The sequence below is a fragment of the Chamaea fasciata genome, unplaced genomic scaffold (genome assembly GCF_029207755.1).
Source record: "Chamaea fasciata isolate MVZ Bird 193981 ecotype frontalis unplaced genomic scaffold, bChaFas1.0.hap1 SCAF_5, whole genome shotgun sequence".
Lineage (NCBI taxonomy): Eukaryota > Metazoa > Chordata > Aves > Passeriformes > Sylviidae > Chamaea > Chamaea fasciata.
In genome coordinates, this window is record NW_027094090.1 from 20,258,853 (window position 1) to 20,282,832 (window position 23,980).

The 23,980-nt window shown below is 42.5% G+C and overlaps 2 protein-coding genes across 2 annotated transcripts in view; both read left to right on the plus strand.

Annotated features, from left to right (window-relative positions):
• ZNF800 (zinc finger protein 800) overlaps nucleotides 1-22,005 on the plus strand; it is a 52,161-nt gene extending 30,156 nt beyond the window's left edge. Inside the window, exons 6-7 of the mRNA XM_066182977.1 lie at nucleotides 14,885-15,143; nucleotides 21,917-22,005. Of these exons, the coding sequence (XP_066039074.1) occupies nucleotides 14,885-14,903 (19 nt within the window). The 3' untranslated portion in view covers nucleotides 14,904-15,143; nucleotides 21,917-22,005. The remainder of the gene's footprint in view (nucleotides 1-14,884; nucleotides 15,144-21,916) is intronic.
• Nucleotides 22,006-22,246: 241 nt separating this feature from the next.
• The window catches only part of GRM8 (glutamate metabotropic receptor 8), a 311,526-nt gene continuing 309,792 nt past the window's right edge, over nucleotides 22,247-23,980 (plus strand). The window contains exon 1 of the mRNA XM_066182978.1: nucleotides 22,247-22,766. Coding sequence (XP_066039075.1) covers nucleotides 22,257-22,766 — 510 coding nt within the window. The 5' untranslated portion in view covers nucleotides 22,247-22,256. The remainder of the gene's footprint in view (nucleotides 22,767-23,980) is intronic.

Sequence of the window (23,980 nt, forward strand, 5' to 3'; positions counted from 1 at the left end):
AACCTCTGTATAGTCTTAGAGTGGTCTTGGTGAGACCTTACACATTTGCCTCTCATATTTGGTGGCATGTGATCAGCTGGACAGAAGGGTAAAGCAGCAGGAAAGGCAGCGTGTGGTAAGTCCCTGAGCATGGCCCCAAGCTGGGAAACAAGAACAGTCCTGTGTCCCAGCTCACTATGCCATGCCTGTTATGTGGGACTTTGGGTACCTTGCAGGTAACAAACTTGCTGCTTCCTTTTCTGAAAAACAAAGGATGGCATCTGTGCTTTTTTGTTATACATCAAATAGCTGAAAATTCTGTAAATAATTTTACAAACAATTTTACAGTTTAAAAATTGTAAAATTTTATGTCTACTTCTTCAGTATGGTCAGGCTTCTGAGGTACAGCCCATTACCTCAGCTATGGTAGGAAAATAGGGAAAACATGCTGTCACTAAATGTGTATGTATGCTTGGAGAACCTGGCTGAGGATTCTTTCATAACAAAGACATGAAGACAGTAGGGGAGAGGAATTTGCTTTACTTTGAGTTTTAATTTAACATTTTGGTACTTTGCAGCCTTGAATTTGGTTTGACCCACTGCAGCAAAGACCTTCACTGTGGGAAGTCAAGGTATACTCACTGTCACTTGCAATTTGAGATTGGTAAGATGACACTAAAAAGACAAGTAGCTGATGGCCCTATTAGACTCAAGTATCAGAATGGATATATTAATATGTAAAAGCCAAACATATACTGCAAGAAGTCAGCACATGGCAGACATGTACAATGATTTTCCAGTTTTCTTACTGTTTTTATGAGCCATACATATACAGGCTTCTTAATCTCCCCTGGCATGAGGAACTGTACTTGTGACTTGTAAAAATGACAATCAAGTTAAGTTAAGACTTAAGTCTGTTAAGTAAAACAAATCCATTTTAGTCACAAGTATCTGAATTGATCATAGTGTCATTTATTGCACATGACAGAAAGTATGATTGACCAGATAAAGACTGTATTCTATGCTTTGGACTATGTAGTTCTATGCTTTGGATTTCAGAATGTGCATAAAATGTTGGCTTTTACAAAGCCCAGGATTGAAATGTTCAGATCTTCAAATGTCCAGTATTCCTGAAGCACATGGGATTAAATTATTATTTTAGTAAACTGATCCCCTTGAAGACAGCAGAAAAAAAATAGGATAGTTGGCTAAGTTCCTATTGATTTCCAGCTGGCAAGTTGATATCATCTCCTTCCTGCTTACATAATGCAGTCACTAAAAAATAATGTCTTGCTTTCTGTTTCATGATTGAATTTGATTTCTCTGAGAGTCTGTTGTTGCAAATATGTGCAATATCAGCCTTTGTGACTTAAAAAAAATTCCAATTTTCTATGCATAAAATTGGATATAATTTCATCTTTGACTTCATTACATTACTAACACATATCTTTGAAAGAAATGTGAGATCCTTTTGATACTTTGACGGCAATACTATGCAAAGCTAACATTGTCACACACTATTTCAACTTGTTTTATTATACTCTAGTCTTCCACAGCCCATTTTGTATCAGCTCTGGAACTGTGTGTGTCATCTGGCTTGGGAATATATTTGCTGTGACTACATTTGCTGTGGAGTTTGCCAAGCTAACCAGAAATTGGCAAAAGCCTTCTCCATCCTGTGTCCAAAACAAACAGCCTGCTGTGGTAAGCGCTTACTCATGTCATTGCTTAGATGCTTATTTTGCTTACAAATCTCATTGGGTGGGCTTTCATTCTAAAACCAGTGGCTTTTCTCAGAAAGACCCATGAACAGATTTCTCTGTCCATACAGCTGTAAAGTAATGCATGGTCTGATTAACCTTAAAAAGAGAGTTAAATTGGAGGCAGCCACACCTAACTATATTCCCACTTGCCACAGGCTTCACAATGTGCAGCTGCAGAACTTGGTCTGGGCTTTGGCATGGAATATTTTCCATAACATTTTATTAATGTAGTAGAATATGTAGGTGAACTCATGAACTGGTTGTTACCTCTAACTAATTGGTGTTTACTGCTGCTGACAGTATCTTCTCAGTGTGCCAAAATCCAAAAGCAAGGTGAAAGTTTGCACTCCCTAATGTGAGGTTTGGTTATTATATAGGCTTGTTTTAGTTGCTAAAACTTGGCCACCACTTTCCATTTAAGATGCTACAGTGTAACTGCTGGCCTCCAGCTGCCACTCCAGAGAAGTGGAGTGGCAGCTTATGGCTGGTGGTGGTCTCCCATCTGCACCGCCCTTGAACAGGACAAACATTCCAAGACACCTTTTACAGTTGAATAACTGGACTGAGCTCTTGGTGCCTTTTATCCAAACATCCTGCCCAATGGCTGCTTGAAGGTTTCTAAATGTCTTTGGAGATGTCCTTCAACTCAGTCTGTAATGCTGCCTCTCTACCAAAGCTTCAATGGATCCCAAAAGTAGGCAGAAGAACATGCAAAATTGCTTTAAATGAGCCTGCCTGGCTCACTGCCAAAACTGTCTCTCCCTAGTGGTAGTTATATGTGAAGTGTTTCTAATGGACCTCTTATACCTGTAGCACTCACCCAGGAGGTAGAGAACATGCTCTCCACCACCTGAGGTACTTCAGGTTCACAGCCCCTCTGCTGTAGCAAAGCACTGTAGCCGTGGGGCAGCATGAAGTCTCCTGGTGAAACCAGAAGGGTGTGGCTCAGCAACCTTTTAAGGATTGAGCTGTGAAGAGGCAGGATGCAGTGGAATGGGGGGAGTAGGGTTCTTACTGATGTTCAGGAGTCTTCTTCCTGCTGAGTGACCTGTCTCAAGTTATGGAAGGAACTGAGGTATCTGAGTCTGAATTTCATTCTGGAAGTCAGCCTAAAAGTTAGGTGTTGGCACCTTTCAATCTTTCATTGGTTCTAACCCAAAAAGGTAGAAAAAATACCTGAACTGTTCTTCTGTACTTCTAATGGTTTCATACGTATCTTTGCAATTGTTCACCCTGTAATGTTGATGGGTAAATGTCAGTGCTGACAGCTCTTGTGATTTGGACTATAACTCTTGTGAAATATGTGACCATTTGTAAAGACCTGGAAGGTGGATGAAAACCAGGATGCACTAAGATTCCATTAAAAAATAAAATAAAAATAATTTTTTCTTTAGTTGGTATAAAAACCTTGAGAATTTGTCTTCACTGGAAAGCTGAGGCCCAGAAGATAAATATGGCTCCAAGTGTAATAAATGACCAACATTCCTAATTTCAGCTAATACAACTCTGAGCCCTGACATGACTTTTTGATTGAATTGTAGCTGCAGAACTGAACCTGGCAGAGTTATAGAACAGTCTGCTGAACATTAGAAGCGGTAAATGGATGGTGTGGGTATCAGACTGATCAGGCTCGAAAACAAGAAATCTCTCAGGTCATTCCAGAATAGATCAATTATTCATTCACCTGGCATTACAGATCACTTAATCATATATAAACTACTGTCTAGAAAACTTTTAAATGAGGCTTTATTGCAAGCTTAAAAGGCCTGTTAACTTTTTCAACTCTAAGAGAATATTTCAGGGTGATTTTTGCAAGGAGTCAACGTCCACAGAAAAGTTTTCTGCTTTTCCCCACACTATTTTACATCATTTTCCTTTCATGCTTTTTCCTACTGAAGAATTATTGTGTTACATGGCACATGCAGGCACTGTGATATCAAATACAATGCACCAGGATGTAGTAGTTTTGTTCGTACCAAGTATGTCCTCAATAGCTGCTGATGACTGCATAACTTTTAAATTTAAAAAATTGTTAAACCCTTCTAGTCTTTATGCAAGCAAGTAGTACCAGCCGATTAAAACATGTTCTTTTAGCTGAGCCATTTTTCAAGGCAAGGTTGTTAATGGATGCAAATGTAATAACCTAGGGCTTAAGTTTTTAATAAGTTGCATGTGTTCTAAATACTCATTGAAGGCAGTGCTATTTTGAAGGGGTGATTGTTAAGAAAAAAATCTTTAAGCAAACATCAAATGTATGACGGGAAAAAAATCTGAATGTCTCTATTAGCTCTTCATTTAATCCCAAAATTAAAATTGGCTCCACTGAGAATGAGCTTTAAAAATTACCTACATTATCCAAATTAACTTCTCTGGAGATTTTAAATTTAATTGTAAAAGCACATTATTAATTGGCAAATACCAGATTAATATTTTTTTTTTTTTTTTAGCGAATGTGTGTATATTTTAGTCTTAACTTCCTTTCAGTCAATTAAACTCTTTTCATGGCTGATGTGATAACTTTATATATTTCAGTTCAGAAGCAGGAGCATTTCAGAATCCCAGCGAGGTGTGCTTGGCTCAAACATTCCTCCTCAAGGCTGCAGTTATGAGTGTTAAGCATTAAAATCCTTTTTATCCAGTAGCTAGTTCATGGGATACAGCTGTACTGCACTGAGAAACCAGGACACAAATGGATCCCCTTCTGGAAATCTTTTAAAGAATACGGATGTGTTGTACACCAGCTTGCTTAAGTTTCAGATTCCTCTCTGGAAGGTGTTGTGCAAGGTTTTCATGGCCCCTGTGGGCTTGCAGGAAGAAATGCTCATGTGCTGAATTAGGGCAAAACCCTGTTTCCAATTAAGTTTTGTGTTGGGATCTCCTTTCCCCAGAGTATGTGAGGCTGCAGAGCTCCTCTATTTCAGCTGTGTGGGTACCAATATGTCTGTGCTGACTGTGGTCTAGATTAGGCAGAGGCTGGATTTAGGTGGAAGTGGTCAGATAAGATGCCCACATTGGCACAGACACTTACGGCTGTGTAATCAGAGCACACACAGCCCACCTGTGCAGTGTCAGCCCCAATACCTGCTGAGTCCCTCTCGCTGGGCTGTGCTCCCTGCACTGAGAGGATGGGTGTGCCCCATGTGTGGTCCTGGGTGGTGGTGTGAGACTGTGTTTTCCTCTTCCTTCCCAAGCTCCTGGAGGAGAGACAGCCCTTTCACATGGGGGGGCAGAGAGCAGGAGCATCTGAGCTGTCCTGAGGTTATGGAGGGGGACTTTGAGGGCAGTGAGGTCTACTCTAAAGCTAATACCCCCCTTGTTATTCTCCTGAGACTCCCTCTGTAGTGAATGGAGAGAGATGGTGACATCTATAAATCCATTTACCACCTTTTTTAAGTCACCTATTTCAGGATGAAGTGGTTACTCTGGAGACGACTATTTCTCCTCCTAGTTTTTTTTAAAAAAGCTTAGGGTTACTGTTATATGCCTAATCCAATGGGGCATGTGAATCTTGGCTCCTGGACTTCCTGGAAGATCACTGTCACACTCCAAAACTTGTCACAGGTCATGGTGCACTATTCAGCTTAGTGATAAATATGTTTAGCATCTTATCACCTGTGACCTGCAAATCCCAGCCTGGAAACCACTGGTGTAACCAACACATTCTAGTTAGATGTTGTAAAATCAGTTATTTTGTAATATGGACAAGCTCTTTCAATGTGTGCTAAAGCTACTGAAGTTTATTTTTGCTCATTGCTTCATGTGTTTTAAATTTCTAACAAGAGACTGTGCTAAAGTTTTAAAAGCTCATAAGTAATTAAGATACATTAACATGCTTAACATATTTTAATCCAATCTTACTGCATATTAATATGAGCATGAAGCATTGCATGTTGCAGTACTAATTTTGTAAACTGTAACCAGATTTTAGTGAGTACAGTTTACACTTATACTGGAATACAGTGCAACTGCAGGAAAGAAAAGTAATTTTAAAGTCTTTGACTCATAAATCCATTGAAATAATATGATTAATAGGGTTTCTGTTGATCAACAAACTAGTGTTTTTATAAACCACTATATGCTGTTGATATGGTTTTCCCCCTGATATTAGGAAGCAGAAGTGGCAGAAATTATTTGCAGCCATTTCTTCTATGGGCTCTCATCCAACACTTAGCAATAGTGCTTATGTGGATCTATACTCACAAAAAAGTTATTGATATTTTAAAACTTTTTTTTTTTTCTGATTTAGAATGAGTGCAAGATTTTAAATTTTTCTGTGAAGCGGCAATAATGAAAAGAGATGTTAGGGACACCTCAATATATAATTATTACAGGATAAAATATCTCTCCTGGCCTGAAACTGATTTAAATCTTTATTATTTTCTCGATGTTTATGAACATTTCTGCAACTGAAGGGAACTGGGGCATTATCACTACAGCCTCCTGAGCTGCTTGAGCAAAAGCCAGAATATCACCCTCAGTCAGCACATCTGTTCGGGCTCTTTTTTGAGCACTGAACACTCTCTTTCTTGAACTCTGCCCCAGTGGGTGTTTTTTGACCTGAAACAGGAAACTGCACAAGAGAGGGAGAGAAGATGTGTAGAGCAAGTAATTTAGCACAACAGGAGCAGATCTTTGACATGGGCACTAGGACTCTGTGTCCACACTGTCCTTGCTCCAGGGGTGTCACCTGGGACTAGGACTGGTCAGGTGATGAGGTCTGGCTGCCCAGTGGAGCTGGGGCATAGCTTGTGTTTTGGCTTCATCCGAGGGGATAATCCAAGACAGCTCTGTGGTCCAATCTGAGTGGTGTGAGCAGTGGTGGAAAAGAGGCTTGCATCAAAATAACAGTCCTAAGCTAAGATGCAAATATAGACATGTGCAATGAAACCCATCCTGGAGCATGTTTTAAATTAGGGCAGTTTCTTGATGTCAGGGAGTAATGGTTTCAATCATTGGGTGCAAGGAGTTGGGAAAAGGATGCCTTTATTGCTTCTGTCATGGCAAATGAATAGCATAGCTACAGGGCTGGAGCTCCCATCAGTTTCTCCTCTTACATAACTCTAGCCCTTTATTTGCAAATTTCCTTTAAGTGTTGAATACAAACTAAAAAAACCAAAACAACAAACAACACAAACTAAAAAACCCAATAACAAAGCAATGTAATAGCACTTAGGGTAAAAAAATATAATGAAGAAGAAATATTTTTTGTCTGATCCTCAGTTATTTGTTTTGTGTTTGTCATTCATTGCTTATTTCATCTTACTTCAAATGTTCCAGCATTTCTAATTTAGTCTGCCAAATAAGATTTAGATTAAGATTTAGGCTTTCCAACTAGATCATCCTCAGTCTAAATACAGAGATACTATGTTCCCAGAGGAATGTTTTATTTCTTGAAAATTCTTAGCTGAATATTTGAATTAATTCTTCTACTGAGGGAAAGGGCTTCAGTTCGAGTTCAGAAGTTTTTTCCTCAATTTTACCTGTTTTATTGGGCAGTGGGCACATGTATTTTTGTAGTAACACTCTAGTGGGCATTGAGAGTTAATATTGAGGGGAGACACAAGGCACTATGGAAGAAGCAGCTAGAGACATTAATAAATACACAATTTTTTTCAAGTTTTACAAGTATAGTTGCTGTAGTAGTTGTATTTCACGCTGAAACAGCTCTATGGCATTCCTGAGTTGCTGAACAAGACCAATGAACAGCATTTAAGAACTGGAAATGCTTCTGCTGCAGAAGCATCATCAGTGTCTGGTACAATAATCACCTAATTATACCATTAGTGGTTACCTGTCTTCAGGTCAGAGTTGAAGCAATGAAGCACAGGAAAATAAATCATTAACCTTAATACCAATGACCTGACTAAGTGGCTTTTAGATATCTTAGGTTATTTTTTTAATAAAATGTCATCATTGTAAGAGTGTATTACAATTGATCTTTCTTGATTGAACTACTAGCATTCACAGTTTTGTACTTTACTTACAGTTTAAAAAATGAAGGGTTTTATTAAGATGACCTGATCACTGACAAATGACTGCAATTCCCAAATTAGAAATGCAGAGCAGAATGCTGGATGAATGTTGTGTCACTGTACACTTAATCTTCCTCCCAACAACATTGATAGGGAGTTTGTTGTTTCAGTTGCACAGAACCTACAGCAAATACGGTTACACACAAGTTTTCTGATCCTCCAGTGTATTAAAAAAGTTCTACTTTATAAACACCAGATAGAATCGTGTATGTTATTTACAGCTGAAAACTATTAATGAAGTGTGAAACTTCCCCGTGAAACATGCCATGCATCATGCTAGCTTTTAATTAGTTACAGGGTCTAGCTCTCTTACAGCTTCAGCGCAGTCTCAACTCTGGCCCTCAGGGAAATACTGGGGCAGTTTTCAAGACTGTAACCTCAGTCTGGCATGGGCTATATTTATCTGGACAAGTCACATGGGCCAGCACAGGTCTATAGAGCAAAATATTTGGTGCTGATGAGTTGATGTCCACATCACATGTGGATCACCTCAGATTAGCTCTAGCTTGGTCTGCCAGTGACTGTAACACTTTGGGCGCAGTCCTGGAGCACAACTTCCGCTTCGGAATTTCCTTGAGAGGAATCCAGTCCATGAGCCCTTAGAGTGCTCTGTTACATCAACCAAAGCACATCATAAGAAGGGACAACTGGAAAGTTTACTTCAAAAGTGTGCTCATGATGAAGAGTTCATGTTAACACGAACTCCTCCACAACAAACCATATGGATGTAAAATGTCATCATGTGTGAATCTTGCGCAGCAGCTCAACTACATCTTATTCATGTAAAGGTCAGCAAAAAACTAAACCCTGACTTTTTTTCACAGGCAATTAATTAAAATGATTGCTTAATTTTGTACCAATTAAGTTTTAGGGAAAAAAAAGCAGAATTGTTTCCTTATAAATATATAATTTCTTAATAAATACAATTTTTTGCTAAATATTTTCCACTTTTAAATACTTGGCACAGAGTTGACTGACTTCTTAAGACCATTTTGACTGTTTGTCAGCAACTCACTGTGGGAAGGGTAGAGGAAGGACTCATTAATGCTGGAGCATTAGCTACCACCGGAACATGCACTATGAGAAGCGAGTCATGAACTGGCAGTGTGTGCTCTCAGACCCTGAGCCTGACCTGTTGTCTGACTGTCTGCACCTTCCCATGCTCCAGTGGTGGATATTCCTCACCTCTCCTTGATCATCTATACTGCAGACATTTGCATCTGAGCCAGTTGTTTAGACTCTCTTTATAGTTCATGGAGAGAAAAAGACACTTCTGAGGCATGATTTACATGTTCTGTTTAGATGTCTATGCTAATATCAGGTGACTCACTGCCTGGAAAGGAGCTATTTCTTTCAATTTCCATATTTTTCTTTTGCACAGGGAGCCTAGAGGAATGTTTTAAATACAGGAGTTTACATCTTAGATGTTTGAGAATCTCTCCTGAAGAGCTGTGTATTTTGCCTAAGAAAAGTCACCTCTGAAACCCAAAAATATATTTACATGATTCTTGCAGAACAATTTCAAGCAGAATTGGCTAATAGGACATGCTCATGTGCTTATTCTGATGGATCTGGGCACATGAAGTGACATCATAATGTACCTAACATCAACCTTGTGAATTTCCATATCTACTCAGAGAATAACTTCAGGCCAAATGCTGGGCTGGATACATATGTGCTGCCTGTATGGACACTGTATGGAAGCTGTGGTTTTAGGGGAATTCTCAGAGCCTTGTCAAAAATGCTCTCCCTGCTCCCTGCTGCATGAGGGTGGGTTTTGCAATATTTAAACTTACAATCGCATTTAAAAAAAAGGATTTTTTTGCTTCAAGTGAGTCTTCATGATTTTGATGATTCCTAGAGCTACAATTCTGTTGCTTCTGCAACAGGCCATAAAAAGAAATGACTGTGCAAAATAACACCTTGAAGTCTAGACAATGGATTATTGGTTTGTTTTCTGGTTGTTTAATAGGCAGTATTAAGAGAAGAATCAAAGTTTACTTTATATCAAGCCTTGAGTATTTTTTTTTTATTTAGGGAGTACACAGAGATTTTGTACACTTAGTTTAGAAAACAGTCTTCTGCCAGATTCTGCTGTCCACAAAAATGACAGGAATACCAGAATTGAAGATTAGCAATTTCCATGCATTGCTAACTGAGAGGATTTTGCCAAAAGCCAACAAGGTGGCTGGAACAAGGCAGAGCCTGATCAGCTCCACTTGCCTTTTGGCAAATGACACTGTATGCAAATAACTTATTTGGAAGGTTATATATATATATATATATATATATATATATATATTTTTTTTTACAACTATGTAAAATATCTGTATCCATCTGCTGTCATTTAAGAGGAAAGGTTATGGCTCACATGTTGAAAAGGTAATGTGGCTTGGCTTTCTGATTTATAAATCTTTTTTGTACCTCACCTCAAAGATGTCAGCATTTCAAAGGCTGATGAAGTAATCACTATATATAGCTTTTTATCAGTTTTTGTAAAGTGGCTTACAGTGAAAGGCACTCTTAGACTTGTTTTTATGTTTCCTTTACCGAAGAATGAAATTAAAGACTAGGGGTTTAGAGGCAGCTGAACTTAGTACCTCTATAGACACTTTATCAATGTAAAACCATACAATCATTATACTAGAGGACGTGCTAGTGGAGATTGTCCCATTATAATGGCATAAGAATGGATAACTCCCTTTGGGGATGTTGTAATTTTTAGTTAATTTGCATCAAGTCTCTTCTCTTTAGGAAATATTTTGCTTCCCAACCCTCACTGCTGGCTTCAATGCTCTGGCTGGTGTGGGAGAGTATTTTGCAGTCTCATCATCCACTTGTATTTTGGAAACACTGTATTTGATTCATAGATATACTATATCCTTGACTTAAATGTAGTATCTGTCCACCATTTTTGACTTCCTGATGTGTCTCCTTCACATTTCAATTACGAGGCAAATTCTTATACTGTACATTAAGAAAATCTGTCAAGTTTTATGACATGTTTGGGATAGATGTGTCGCTGTCATCCTCTAGCTCTGTGCAGAAAAAGGAGATGTAAGAGAATATGACACAAGACTGACCAGTATATAAATAAGGGCCAGGAGCCCTACTTTGCTCCCATGGCTTTGGCAGCCAGTGGTCAAGGCAACTCAGACGTGATGCAATGGTGTGACCCTGGATGAGGCTGCTGAGGAGATAGATTTTTTTTTTTTGAGAAAGCTGTAAGAAATCTCCTTTGGGCTCCCCAGAGCTTTTTTTAAGCTTTGATATTCCTTCTTTGCCCTTCCCAAAGCTCTTTCAGCCACTCTTGTGCCTCACCACGTACCCCTCTAATGAAGATTCTGATCTTCCAGGCTGGCTTCCTGGCTTGACCTCAGACTTGCCTCAGCATTGTGACTTGTCTAGCAGTCTCTGGGGTGTGCTGACTTTGGTTGCTGCTACCAAACCTGCTCTGCTCTGCTCCATAGTTTGGCTGTGGTGGGACTTGGTGTTCTGAAGTTTCAAAGGTTTCAAAAACCCATTTACCAAACAGTGTTCATGTGCTGCTCCTTCCAGCAGAACAATGGTTTCCAGCTGCTAAAGTTTTCTAGCATACTGGAGTTTGTTAGACAGGTTTGGAAAATAGAAACTGAAAGTATTCTGATTCTGAAAATATCTTGCCTGGAAACCAGGCTGCTTTTCCTGCATGATGGCAATCTTTGTTTTTAAAGTTTAAGCTTTTATATCTCCTGTTGACTGCTAAAATGTTTATTTGAGAAAAGCCACAGTTGGGGCCTTCTAAAGGTGTATTCTATTTAACAGACGGTTGCACACTTTCTTTGGCCTCCAGATAATGCTTTCTGAAATAGTTACTGATGTGAAATGCCTTTTCTCCACCTTTTCTTTTTTCTCCACATAACAAAATTTGTAAAAAATTTAGTCTTAAAGAAGTGCACTCAAAGGACCCAAGTTTCAGGTTATTTTCTTTAACGATTATGTTTCTTGAAAAATTCAAACACACTTTTTCTGTAGCACCTTGTAACTCATAACACAGTAGTATCCACTATCACTGTAATGGAAGTCAATGACTTTGTGGTTCTGTTTTCTTTAATGGTTATTAATCAGCAGGCTTTTGCTGAACAGTGATTATTCAAGAGATTTTATTGCCTTTGTGTGCTTAATTCCCATGTTTGAATAACTCAGAAAGTCACATTTATCACCTAAGTAACAACAAAAACCTCATCCAGAACTCAGAGTGTCTTACTTCACACTGTTTCAAAGTCAAAAAAAAATCTCAGCTCCATTTGAATGTCATTAAAAACTGTGCAGGTGATTGCAGTTATGGAAGGGTGCCATTGGAACATGAGTTACTTTGCTGAAATCACTGCCTGGATACACAGAGCTTCAACATCTTCTGTGGAAGAGAAAAAGAGGCACAGAGACTGACTGATGCATTTGGTTTTGCTCGACTTTAAAGAGATGTTTACAGTAAGCATTTATTCCAGACAGTAGTTAAACCTGCAGCCTCTCAGGTTGTGCCTCTATGATCCATTTTAGCATGGCCCTACCAGTCTCATAACATCAGATGCTTTCTGTGATGGTCAGGAGTTCACAAATAAAAAAAGGTAATTTAAGATCTCCTTTATGATAGCTTGGTCTCCAGAACTGGATTTCTTGCCTTCCAAGTTACTTGTGCAGATAGTAGTTGTCACCAGCCCTGACATTAGCCTTCAGTACAAACTGACATTAGCTGCTGTTGGGTTTGAATCAGAACGAATCCTGCTCAGAGAATCATGGACCTGTTTCGCCTCTCTCCTGTGTAATCTGTCCTCATGGAATGGCCACTTTCATGTGAAGCTTCTTATTATCTTCCCTCGCCCAATTGATTTTCTCTGTTTGCATTCAGTTAAAACACAGCAAACTTAAGTTATGCATTTATTTTTCATATTTCCACCAAAAAGTCATTGTGGTACTCACTGTAAATATATGTCAACGATATACCCCCAATGCCCTCAAAATGGTGCTAATAGAAAAGATGTGGCTAGAAGAAATAGGGGGAGGCATCAGGTTACATTCAGGTTGGTGCCCAAGCTGGAAGCACATTGGAGGTTTCTATATCCTAGTCTTTTGACCTCAGCCTGCTTCTCCAGCTGCAGGATTCACACAAGAGTTCAGGCATCACCTGTGCCCTCAGGACACCACTTGGTTTTGCTTTGCGGAACTTTCTGTTAAGCTACTGGAGAGGCAAAATAGAAATACAGTTGGAAATTTGTCTATCCAGCACTGATGATAATGCATGCATGGCTAATTTTCCTGATGGGAGTAAAAAATGATACCTGCTTTTAAATGGAATTCTGTTCACGGTTGAACATCAGGACATAGAGTCACCTATATGACTATATTCCTGATTTCTGAGATAGATCATTGAAACAATATCTCCTCCATCTTCTGTCATGGAAGGTTTTGAGAAAAAACAAATGCAAACATGAGATAATATATCCTGCCTAAGACCTGGCTGTTTTCCCAGTGCCATTTTGCAATTGTAAAAGACCTTTTCCGTAAGAGAAGTTACAGGCTTGAACGACTCATCAAACATTTCCCGTGGTTTGCCTTGGGCAGACCTTTAACATGAACACAAGCAGTAACACACAACAAAGATGATCATGGAAGCATTGGTTGGACATATTTGAGCACTCTTGGAATTCCTCCTTCCGGCAATGATGTTCTAGGTAAGTGAGACAGCCCTGGGCAAAGCAGAGAAAAATGTTATTCCTTTTACGGAAAGTAGTTCAGACTAGCGTGAAATGGGAAGACGGAAAGGATCTGGTTGATGTCAGGAGTCTGACGAACCGGCCATCCTGCCCGTGGGGTTCGGAGCCCCGTCCTCCTGCCGGGGCCGGGGCTGTGCCGCGCCGAGCCGTGCGGGGCCGGCGCCGCGGGTGCAGTTGCGGGCAGCGCCCTCGAGGTGGAACCTTCTCACCGAGGCTGAGCGGACGCTCCTGGGCGGGCGGTGCGGCCCCGCCGGGGCTGCGCTCCCGGGGCCGGCCCGGGCGCTCCCGCTTGGCGCCGTGGGGCATCCCTGTGCAATGGTCGCGTGGTGGGCAGAGCCTTTAGGAGCGGAGCAAACTTCCACAGCCTTCCGGCGAGGTGCTCCCGGCTGTGTCCCTTACCCTCCGGGATGGCCCTGGCTCCGCGCTGCCGAAACCTCCCTGGTGTCGGGGGACAAATGGGAACTCCGCCTCCCGGCATCCGAGCTGCGAGCCAAAACCGGGGACGGGACAAAGAGCGTCGGGAACCTTATCCTGTGTCATCGATCCTATGGCGGGGGACACGACTCCGTCGCCCGCGAAAGGCGGGATGGGGATGGAGGCTCCGCACTCTGGGGGAGACCGCATTAAACAGACCCAGCCCTCTCCGGTGACACCCTCTCTGCCCCCCTCCTTGCTCCCGCTCCCCCACCGTCATAGTCTCAGCCTTTACTGGCTTCCTCTGCTCAGAAATCCCGCGGCACGCTTTTGCCGGGCACCGCGCCCCGGGCGGAGCGGGTGTGCCAGGGAGGGCGGTGCCGACCGCGGGCGGGCGGGCCCGGAGCCGCAGCCCGCGACCAGCTGGGGATTCACGTGGAGCCGAGCCGTGCCGTGCCGTGTCGTGCCGTGCCCTGCCCTCTCCTGTCCTCTCCTGTCCTGTCCTGCCGCGGAGCGTCTTCTCCTTCAGCACCAAGAACAGCTACAAGTGTACAGCTACAATACAACAGCTACAGCCCCGCCGAGCCGAGCCGAGCCGTGCCCTGCCGCTCCCCGGCGGGCTGAGTTGTTCCGTGCCGTGCCCATCCCGCCAGAGCCGCGGTAAGCGCCGGCAGCATCGTGCCGCTCCCGCCGGCGGCTCCGAGCCGTGGGCTCCTGGCGCGGAGCGCTCCGCCAGCGCGGGGGGCCGGGCCGGGGGCGGGGGCTGAGGTGTTTCTTGCTCGGCCGGGCCGGTGTGTGTCCGCCGCTGCGACTGAGCGGCAAGGCAGCTCAGGGTTGGCATAGTCACGGGGGCTGAGCCACTGACCCCAAAAAGTTACCTTGTGGTGGTTTTTTTAAATTTTTTTTTTTATTATTATTTTTTTATTTATTTTTTTTTTTTCAGGCGAGGGGAGGAGAAGTGAGGAAGGAGTCAGTGGAGCAGCTTCGGCTGGGCTGTTCACGAGTGTGAAACAGCACGACTGAAACCGCTCTACTGGATACCTGTCCCAGGCTGAGCTCTCGCATATTAAGCTGACGCTGCTGAGGGAAGCTGTCTGAGACGAGGCTTGTACAGAAATTACCTCATGCTATTCCCGATCGACACCGAGTATAATTCCAGGGACCTCCACAGTAACATGGATATGCAACTCTTTTCGATCAAGGTATTTGTGTATGTGTGTGTTGTCTTTAGTTCTTATTTTAAGCAGACAGGAGAAGGCAAATAATGCGCGTTTTGTCTCAGTTAAGATTTTTGGGCTGGGAATCCCGGGCAATCCTCTTCGCCTGCTTCGTGGCGCCGGGAGCTTTTATTTTTTTGGCGTTAATTATTTATAATTCTTATTGTCGATATCCTCCCCCAATCAGATCTAACGAAAGAGATCCCGAACACGGTGCCGTCACAGCAGAGAGCAAAAAGGGAGAATCTCGGAGCTCCCGTGCAGTGAGGTCTCCCCCTGGCCGTTTTAGCCGGGTCTTCTCCCACCCCCAGGGGGAGGGGGGCACAGGGATTTCCCCCGCACTCCCCTCCACCTTGTTCACGTTTCGCTGGCCAGGAGGGAAGAGGGGTCTGCCGCCGCTCCGGGGGCACGGGCCAGCCCTGCCCCCCGCCGCCAAGTTCTCCGGGGCAAGGGTCGGGCGAGGTGCCGGCAGCCCGCCCATACCTTGCCGGGTGGGCTCAGCTTCCTTGGCTCTGCCGGGGACATCCCCGCGTCCTTGGGGAGAGAAGGGGAGGGAGGATCCCCGTCGAGCTCCGGGGGCTTCTTCCCCCGAGGAGGAAGGCGAGAAGCTGTACCGGCACGAGGCAAGGGCTTAACTGTCCTCGGCGTGGAGCAGCATCCCCAGCGCTGGCATGTGCTGGCTGCAGGAATGCGAAGTGTTGGCAGGTGAATGCATGACACGGTTAAAAAACGCAAACCAAACAAGCCAACCAACAGTAACAGCAGCAAAAAACCCCAGAGAAACAAGAAAACCAAACACAAAAACCGTGCAACACAACTCAAGTAATAAAAATCAATCAGTGCCCCAGAATGCATGGAAATCCAGCGTTGACATTTTGGAGTTTGCAAGCTTCCGACCTCTGGGACCAGGGATTCATTAAAAGAGACTTAGGTTTGCATCGAGGGGGGAGCAGAAGCGCATTAAAGCTGACCAGTTGATGCAAGGAGAGGAAGGAATCACCGGCGGCTGGAAATAAAGGGCGACGCTTGTTTTTGCATCGCCGCTGACAGAGGTGCAGCGCTCCCGGCCGGGGATCAGGGTTCGGAGGGGACCGGCGGAGCCCTGGCTCCAGCCGAGAGATCCGCATGTGCCCTCCGTCCCCCGCCCACGGGCCGCCTCGGCTGCCAGGCCGCGGCGGAAGGCAGCCCAAACCCGTCCTACGGCCGCTCGCTGGAAGGAACGAGGCTGCGAGGAGAGCCGCGACGAGGCTGTGCCGGAATCCCTCCACAGCACGCGCCAGCTGGGGTACGGATGAGCCTGGGAAGAGACAAAAAATAATAAATCTCTCGGCTAAGTAAAGTGGAGAACAATAGGGGGCTCCCTTCAAGGGAGAAGCGCCGCGGTGATGGGCGATGGTCGCGGAGTTGCGCGGGGAGAGCCGGCTCGCCGAGCCCGGGGGCGCTCCCCGGGCCCCTCCGCTGGGCGGGGCCGGCTTGGCTGCGGTAGCCCTTCCTGGGGCCGGGAAAGGTGCCGAGCACGCGATGAGCCGGGAAGGCACGTTGGAGCTGCGCGGAAAGCCGGTGCGTGGCCGGCTGTGGGCTCCCGGCAGTGTGCGCCGGAGGCAGGCGGAGAGGGGCGGAGGGGCAGAGAGCGGCGTGCGGTGCGGAGCGCTGTGCGGGGTGCCAGGCGCGGAGTGGTGCCCGGGGCGCTGCCGAGTGCGCGGGGTGCGGTGCAGGGTCCGCGGAGTTGGCTGCGGGCTGCGCTGCGGGGTCCGCGGGTGCGGTTCGCGGAGCGCTCCTCGGAGTGCTGAGAGGAACGCACGGGCGCGCCATGCGCCGGATACGGGGAGCGGGATATGGAGAGCGGGACGCGGAGCGGTGCCCGCCCGGGGCACTCGCCCGGGGGACTCGCCCGCTCGCTGAGGTCGGGCGTGAACACAGTGGGGGACTTTCCTGCAGGGTGCCCCGGGACGATTTCAGCGGGCGGCTGCGTTTCTGGGGGCAGAGCCGTTCTTGCAGAGCACCGGACTGCACCAGCAGCGCCTGCTCTGAACACAGCTGTGCGGACTGGGGAGCGGGAGTCTAATCGGAAGAGGGTCAAATGTAAGCAGAAACAACAGAGAAAGCTCTCCTAGGGTGTCTGGCAAAATCTTGATCATAATTTGCTAGACCGAAGGTGAAACCTTTTCTGAAGGTGTTAATGCTGATGAGGTTCATTAAGTTTTGAGTCCAACCAAGGGCAGAGGAAGATACTCAATGTAGTTTCCTTTTAAAAAATTGTAGGCTCCTTTTAGTTTCACCCCAGCAGAAGGATCTGTGCTGCATTTTCACAGGGTAGCTTGTTTGGTAAATGGATATTTGCAGGGTAGGAAGTGAAGGCAGGTGTTCTGGGGTATTTGAAAAGGGGCTGATCAGTCTGAGAGTAGCTAACAGACTGCACAGAGAAGAAATAGTTCCTGTAAACGAGATGCTGAGAGTGATTCGCCTTGAAGTCCTGATTATTGTGTAAAGGTTACCTCTGTGGCAGGGGCACAGCAAACCATTACAGAAGAGCCGAGGTAGATAAGACTACTCACATCAGTGAAGAATTCTCTTGCAAGTTAGGAGTTGCAATGTCAAGGCCAAAGGTTTTCCAAATTCCCTTTTGTTGTCAGCAAAACCCATTAATCTTCTATATGTGTTGGGCTACTGTGTGCAGGTGGCAACCCTTTACCTGTTCTGTGTGGAAATTCAGCTATTTTCTCATTGTGGAATGCTGACCAGGAGAATGAAGCTACTTTTGTGAACATTGAAATGAACGTTAGCTAGAGAATTTTTTCATAGTTCTGAGGTGTCAGTAGTAAAACATCAAAATAATCAATTTTTTTTTTTCATTTCCTCCTCAGAACTTTATAATGGAAATTGCCATTGTTTTGCTTTCGTTCAGTAAAACTAGATCAGTTTTGTATTGACCGGACAATCTGATATTTTGTGAATGGGTTTTCACTCTCAGAGCTTCTTGTATCCTCATTTACAGAATATTTGCTTTTTTCTTTTTTTTTTTTTTCTTAGTGCAGTTGCAACCATGCTTTAAATACAATAACAGATTAGTTTTTCTGGCTCAGACAAAATTTTAAACATTTTTCTGTTGTATTTTTTTCCCCTTACTTGATATCTTGTTTTATCCCTCAGTAAAGGGTTCATATATGTCTGTCTAGCAATGTCAGCTGTAAAATGTCCATACTGCCTATGCTGCAGAGAGTACTCCTTGCTCCTGCTGCTGTCTGTAAATGTGAGATTTTTAAAAACTGTACTTCCTGATGAACATACTGAATCTTTCTACATGTTTTCAGCGAAAACTTCAGTGCCAGTCAAAGATAGCTCTTTCAGGAACCTTGTTAACAAAATAGAAACATTTCCTATGTTTATTTAAGTATTTATCTGTCACTCAGCTCATTATTTGGACCTTTTCATTAACATAAAGAGGTATCATAATGAGCCTGTCTTTTAGTGCAATGAGTCTGTGGTTGGAGTAATGACTGGTCTGGGTTCATTCTGATGCACTGGTTCTGGCAGTGTGATACAAAAATACACAACCTTGAGTACCAAATATCTGATAAAGCTGAATGATTTTATGAAGGAAGTAATTTCAGAACCAGACACTACATGCAGAAGTTTCCATCACCCCTGTCTTGCAGTACTCCGCCTCCTTAGGTTTAAAAATAAATATATATTCTAGCAGAACAAGTGGAGGTTTGTGCTGAAATACTGACTTTAAAAATAGCAATATGTTCTGATAATGCCAGATATTTTTAATGAAATAAACCCAAGAGAAGCATGTATTACAAGGTGACTGGAAGAAACGCTTTGTGGTGCACATACTCTCGAGCTGTGCTGGGGAAATACGTGAATTTCTTCTCTGAACTCAAGTTTCTAGTGAACGCCAACTACTACAGTGGGGAACCTGGTAAATCAAGAATATATTTGCATTAATTCAAACTTTTATGGTCGTTTGGAAAAGGACAGCATTTTACTTCAAATGAAATCTCTGCACATGAGAAAAGTTCATTCAGGCTTTATAGCCCAGAGGCCTATGCGTTTTCACTAAAATTCATTGATAAAAATGGAATTAATTTAGATCACATGCTTTCTGCTTAGCTACACAGACTTGAAATGTTCTGTAAAAGGTAGTGTTAATCAATATATAAAAAGCAGTATGCCATGAATAAATTAGGCAGTATAATAGAAACTTTTATTTCTTAGGTAACATTAAAAAAAGACTAAAAGGTCTTAAATTTTTAAAAAGAACACTTTAAAGTTTTATTTCTGTTTTATAGACAAGCAGTGGACACTTGCAGCTAAGAAACATACTTATTCAGGAGACCATGCAAGCTGAGGCAAAGCAATTAATGCTTATGAAGATTATAATGTTGAAAAATGCTAATTGCCAATTCATTTGATATTCAGTCAGTTCCAGATAAAGTATTAGACTGATGACCTTGGGCTCACTGTCGCTTCTCTATTGTTAGAATTTGGGTTGCAATAGCTGAATTCATCACTATTTGTTTGCATGAACACTGACACTTACTTTAATTTCTGGCCATTCTTTGGCTGTAAGGAATTAACCTGCAGCTGAGAAAGAGAAAAAGCAGCGGTTTTTTCCATCAGGAATATTTTCCCTTTTTCAGTGGTACTTTCTTGTTCTCCATATAGTGTTAAATAAGTGTAGTCTTATCTTTTATTCCCTCAGTGAATTTCTCCCTGCCTGGTTTGTACATACATGCATGGACTAATGAGTTCATTGTGGAACCATAAAACAACTTGCCTCCATATCTATTTTAGGTCTGCTCTTTACTATTTTGAACCCATAACTGGGTTTTTTCTACTAAGGCAATCAAAACAACAGATAATTGTGGCTAGTTAGTAGTTCGATCTTTTCTCTGTAGTGTGGACCATATGAGAAACATCCCATGGGCCTGGATCAAATCACGCTGTACTGTGAGTCAAGTTGTTCAGTTTGTGAATGACTCTGAGTTTGGCTCACAGGGCTGAAGCCTAGGCAGCTTTTTAACCAGTGTGCCTAAAAAGAGCCAAGGGAGAGTGATGGGATTATCACAAAACAGCACAGGTTTTGTATCACTTGGATTGAGCTCTGAGCCAAACTCAAGCAAAACTAAATGCCAAGAGGCATGGAAAGCCCTATGTGCTGTTCTCAATTGCAGTGATTTTATTCATACCCATCAAATGTTTCATTTTCAACTAGTTCTAATACCAGATCACAGTGTGATAGTTTTGCATTCAGTAAAAGACTTTCCATTGTGAGTTTTTTTTCCCCAGGTCTTCAAATAGCCATCATATGAACACTCAAACTTTTGTGAGCTTAGTGTTTTCATGTAAGGAAAACGTGACAAAATTAATGTAAGAAGAGGATTATCAATTCAAAGCATTATCAAAGTGCATTTTGAGTTTTGGTAGCGCATGATGTATAAAAGTTATGTGGTTTTGTCTTTAGTTGTCTTCCAGTGTCACCATGTTTTTGGTAGGAACCAGTCAGATCACTCAGGACAAAATAGATATTTACAGATGAGCCTGTACTGGCAGTGATATAGACACTAATTAAGTGTGATCAATTTTCTATTAAGTAAAATTTTTGTAAAGAAAAGGATAAGGTGAATTGTGCCCCTAGGATGTCCACGGCTCTCCATAGCCTGTAACAGATGTATTAAGAGACTGGTTCACATGCAATTGCCCACAGTGTGCCTATCTAGTATCAGGTAAAATTACTTCTCACTTTCTTTTCCTCAGAGGTTTAAAAATTTATTCACGCATGTATAATTTTTTTAAGAATTGAAATAAATAAATGCCTTCACTTGAGAATTACAGTGTGGGCAATTTGGAGGTATTTATAACAGTCAGTCAGGTGTTTAGATATGTGGGCTGAAATCCTCATCTCGTTAAAATCAGTGGGATCTTTCCAAATGTCAGTGCAGGCACAACATTGTTCCCATTTAATGTGGTCCAAATGCAAGCAGAACATAGAGACCTTGTTTATGTTAAACCTCACCTCAAGTCAAATGTTGGAAAAGGAATGTTGGTTGTTCAGCTGTTTTCCTAACATAATATGCTGTGCTCTTTTTACTTGATAAATCAGCTACCTTTTCATAAAAATAATTTGGTGTTAGACATGATCTTGAAGGAGATTTAGCTATATAGTTAGCCCCCCCCAAAGTTAATTCCATTGGAAAGATAATCAGTCTAACATCCAAATGAATTGAATGTGCTTGTACCACATTGGCTGAAGGGTGTACTTAAATTCAGGCACCCTGATTACTCCATTGTCATAAAGGAGACCTCTCCAGGAGTGAGAGTGTAAGTGGTTATTGCACTTCTGTAGGCTGGAACAGAATAATAAAGTTAAACAGAATAATGCAGGAAAACAGAAAATACAATGTGTTATGGTTCAGATCTGTTTCTGGGTGTCACACAACACGAACGTAAATATGAGTTACTGTTCAGAATCTGAACACCAAGCTAAGTTTAGTTCCCCTGATTCGGCTGTTGCTCTGCTGGCATCATCAGTTTCCTGGCTTATAGTATAGTGCAGCCAGGTGTTCAAATTCACTGAAGGCCAAGATTTGCTAACTTAAAGAACATTGAAAGTAAAACCTAGGTAATGTAACTGCTATTCAAAAGTAAATACACTGTGTGACAGGTATAAAACTGCTGAAGTAAATGGTATTTCTCACTTGTTTTTTAAAATTATTTCTTTTTCTTTTTTTTTTTTCCCTTTTTTTTTTCAGAAGTACCTCAGCTGTAGGGCGAAATACAAGGACATAAGCTACTGACCTCCTTTTGGCATCAGGACCAGACGCACTACCCTACTCCTCACCATCAATTAAGAGCAATTGAAAAACCACCTTGGAAAAGCTGGTCAACCCGTTCCATCAGTGGACATCTTTTGTAAAACACATTTTATGTACTTCTGCTGAGATCTTTTTTCCTACCTACCTACCGCATGGTTCTATATTACTTATTGGGCACTGATGGTAGCCCCCAGAAAGTGCAGTTTCAAATGGTCAGCCTCATCCTTTAGCAAGAAGAAAACCTGGATACTGGATAGCAACAACATCTTCAGAGAAAATGGTATACGAAGGCAAACGATTGGTTTCCTGCCATTGTTTCTTCCTGTTAACAGCCAAATTCTACTGGATACTCACTCTGATGCAAAGAACTCACGGCCAGGAATATGCCCACTCCATTCGACTGGATGGGGACATCATCTTGGGAGGACTGTTCCCCGTTCATGCCAAAGGGGATAGAGGGGTGCCTTGTGGGGAGCTCAAGAAGGAGAAGGGGATCCACAGACTAGAGGCAATGCTGTATGCAGTTGATCAGATTAATAAAGACCCTGATCTTCTTGCCAATATCACCTTAGGTGTCCGTATCCTTGACACGTGTTCCAGGGACACTTATGCATTGGAGCAGTCCTTAACATTTGTGCAAGCATTGATAGAAAAAGATGGTTCAGACGTGAAGTGTGCAAATGGTGACCCACCAATTTTCACTAAGCCAGACAAGATATCAGGTGTGATTGGTGCTGCAGCAAGTTCTGTGTCCATTATGGTTGCAAATATTTTAAGACTCTTTAAGGTAAGTAACGTTTTCTATCTTTTTTTAAATTTCAAAACAATGAAATAAGTGAAATGGTTCTGTTGTCATACTTTCAAAAAAGAAAAGATACCTTTCACATTCAAAAATCTGAAATCTGAAAGGGCTGGTTTGCCCTTTCAAAGCAAAGGGGGGGAAAATACCTAAAAGCAGTGTTTGCAGACCATATTTTAAGGTGCCAAGTGTGTCTCCTAAAGTTCTGAGCAATCTGTGCACATTTTAACTCTTTAGGGGTTTGTGTCCTTACTTTTATAATATTCAAATTTGCTCCATGTTGAGCATTTATGCTCATCAGGACTGGGTTGGGCTTGATTTCCCAAATTGCCAGGAGAATGAAAAATATGATTTTAACAAAAATAAATTTTTTGGAGGGCCAGGTAATTTTCTTACATACAAAGATATGCCAGTAACAATCTAGTACTGTTGATGTGCATGTCTAGCCATATGAAAGGTACTGTAATATCTTTGATTTTCTTGAAGTTTTACCTCCTCCATAATTTTTGCAAGGTGATATTTTTTCCTGACTTTTTTATCACTTTGTGAGAGATTATTTTTAGGCAACATTTCTAGTGGCATTAGTTTCCAAATACTTTATGAACCCCAGACATTCTAGATAATGGAAAAGTAAACCTGCCACTTTTAAATTTGCTAAGTTAGATAGGAAGATGAACACATTCTAATCAATCAACTTGCATGGAAATGATCAGGCAGCAGATAGTTATTTTTTAATTCTTTGCAGCAGCAAACAGATGATGGTAAGTTGAGCACTTTATTTCTATGTGCAGGACAATTGTAACTTGTGTCTGAATCTATTACTGTCCTACCACCCACTGTTCTTTTCATCCATTCAGAAACCTTGCCTTATTTCATATAACTTTACAATCACCAAAACCCACTGAAAGACCATTTCTTTGATTTTGGTGCAGAAGATTCTGGTAATGAAAGGTGTTGGTCTTGTTTTTCTAATTGTAACTGAGATTGATTAATAGTAGAGAAAGATTGTCCTTTTTTATGGTTTCTCAGCAAAGTGCGTTTCAGTCATTTGGATGGAGATTTTTGTCCTTCCCTCGAAGGAAATAATGATGGATTTACAGTTCATTGGAGGAGCAAAGTGACTGCTGGGTTGTGGTCAGGTCCTTCTTTCAGTTTCGAAACTGATGCTCAGCTGCTGTTACTGCACAGGTTTGAGTGTAGTT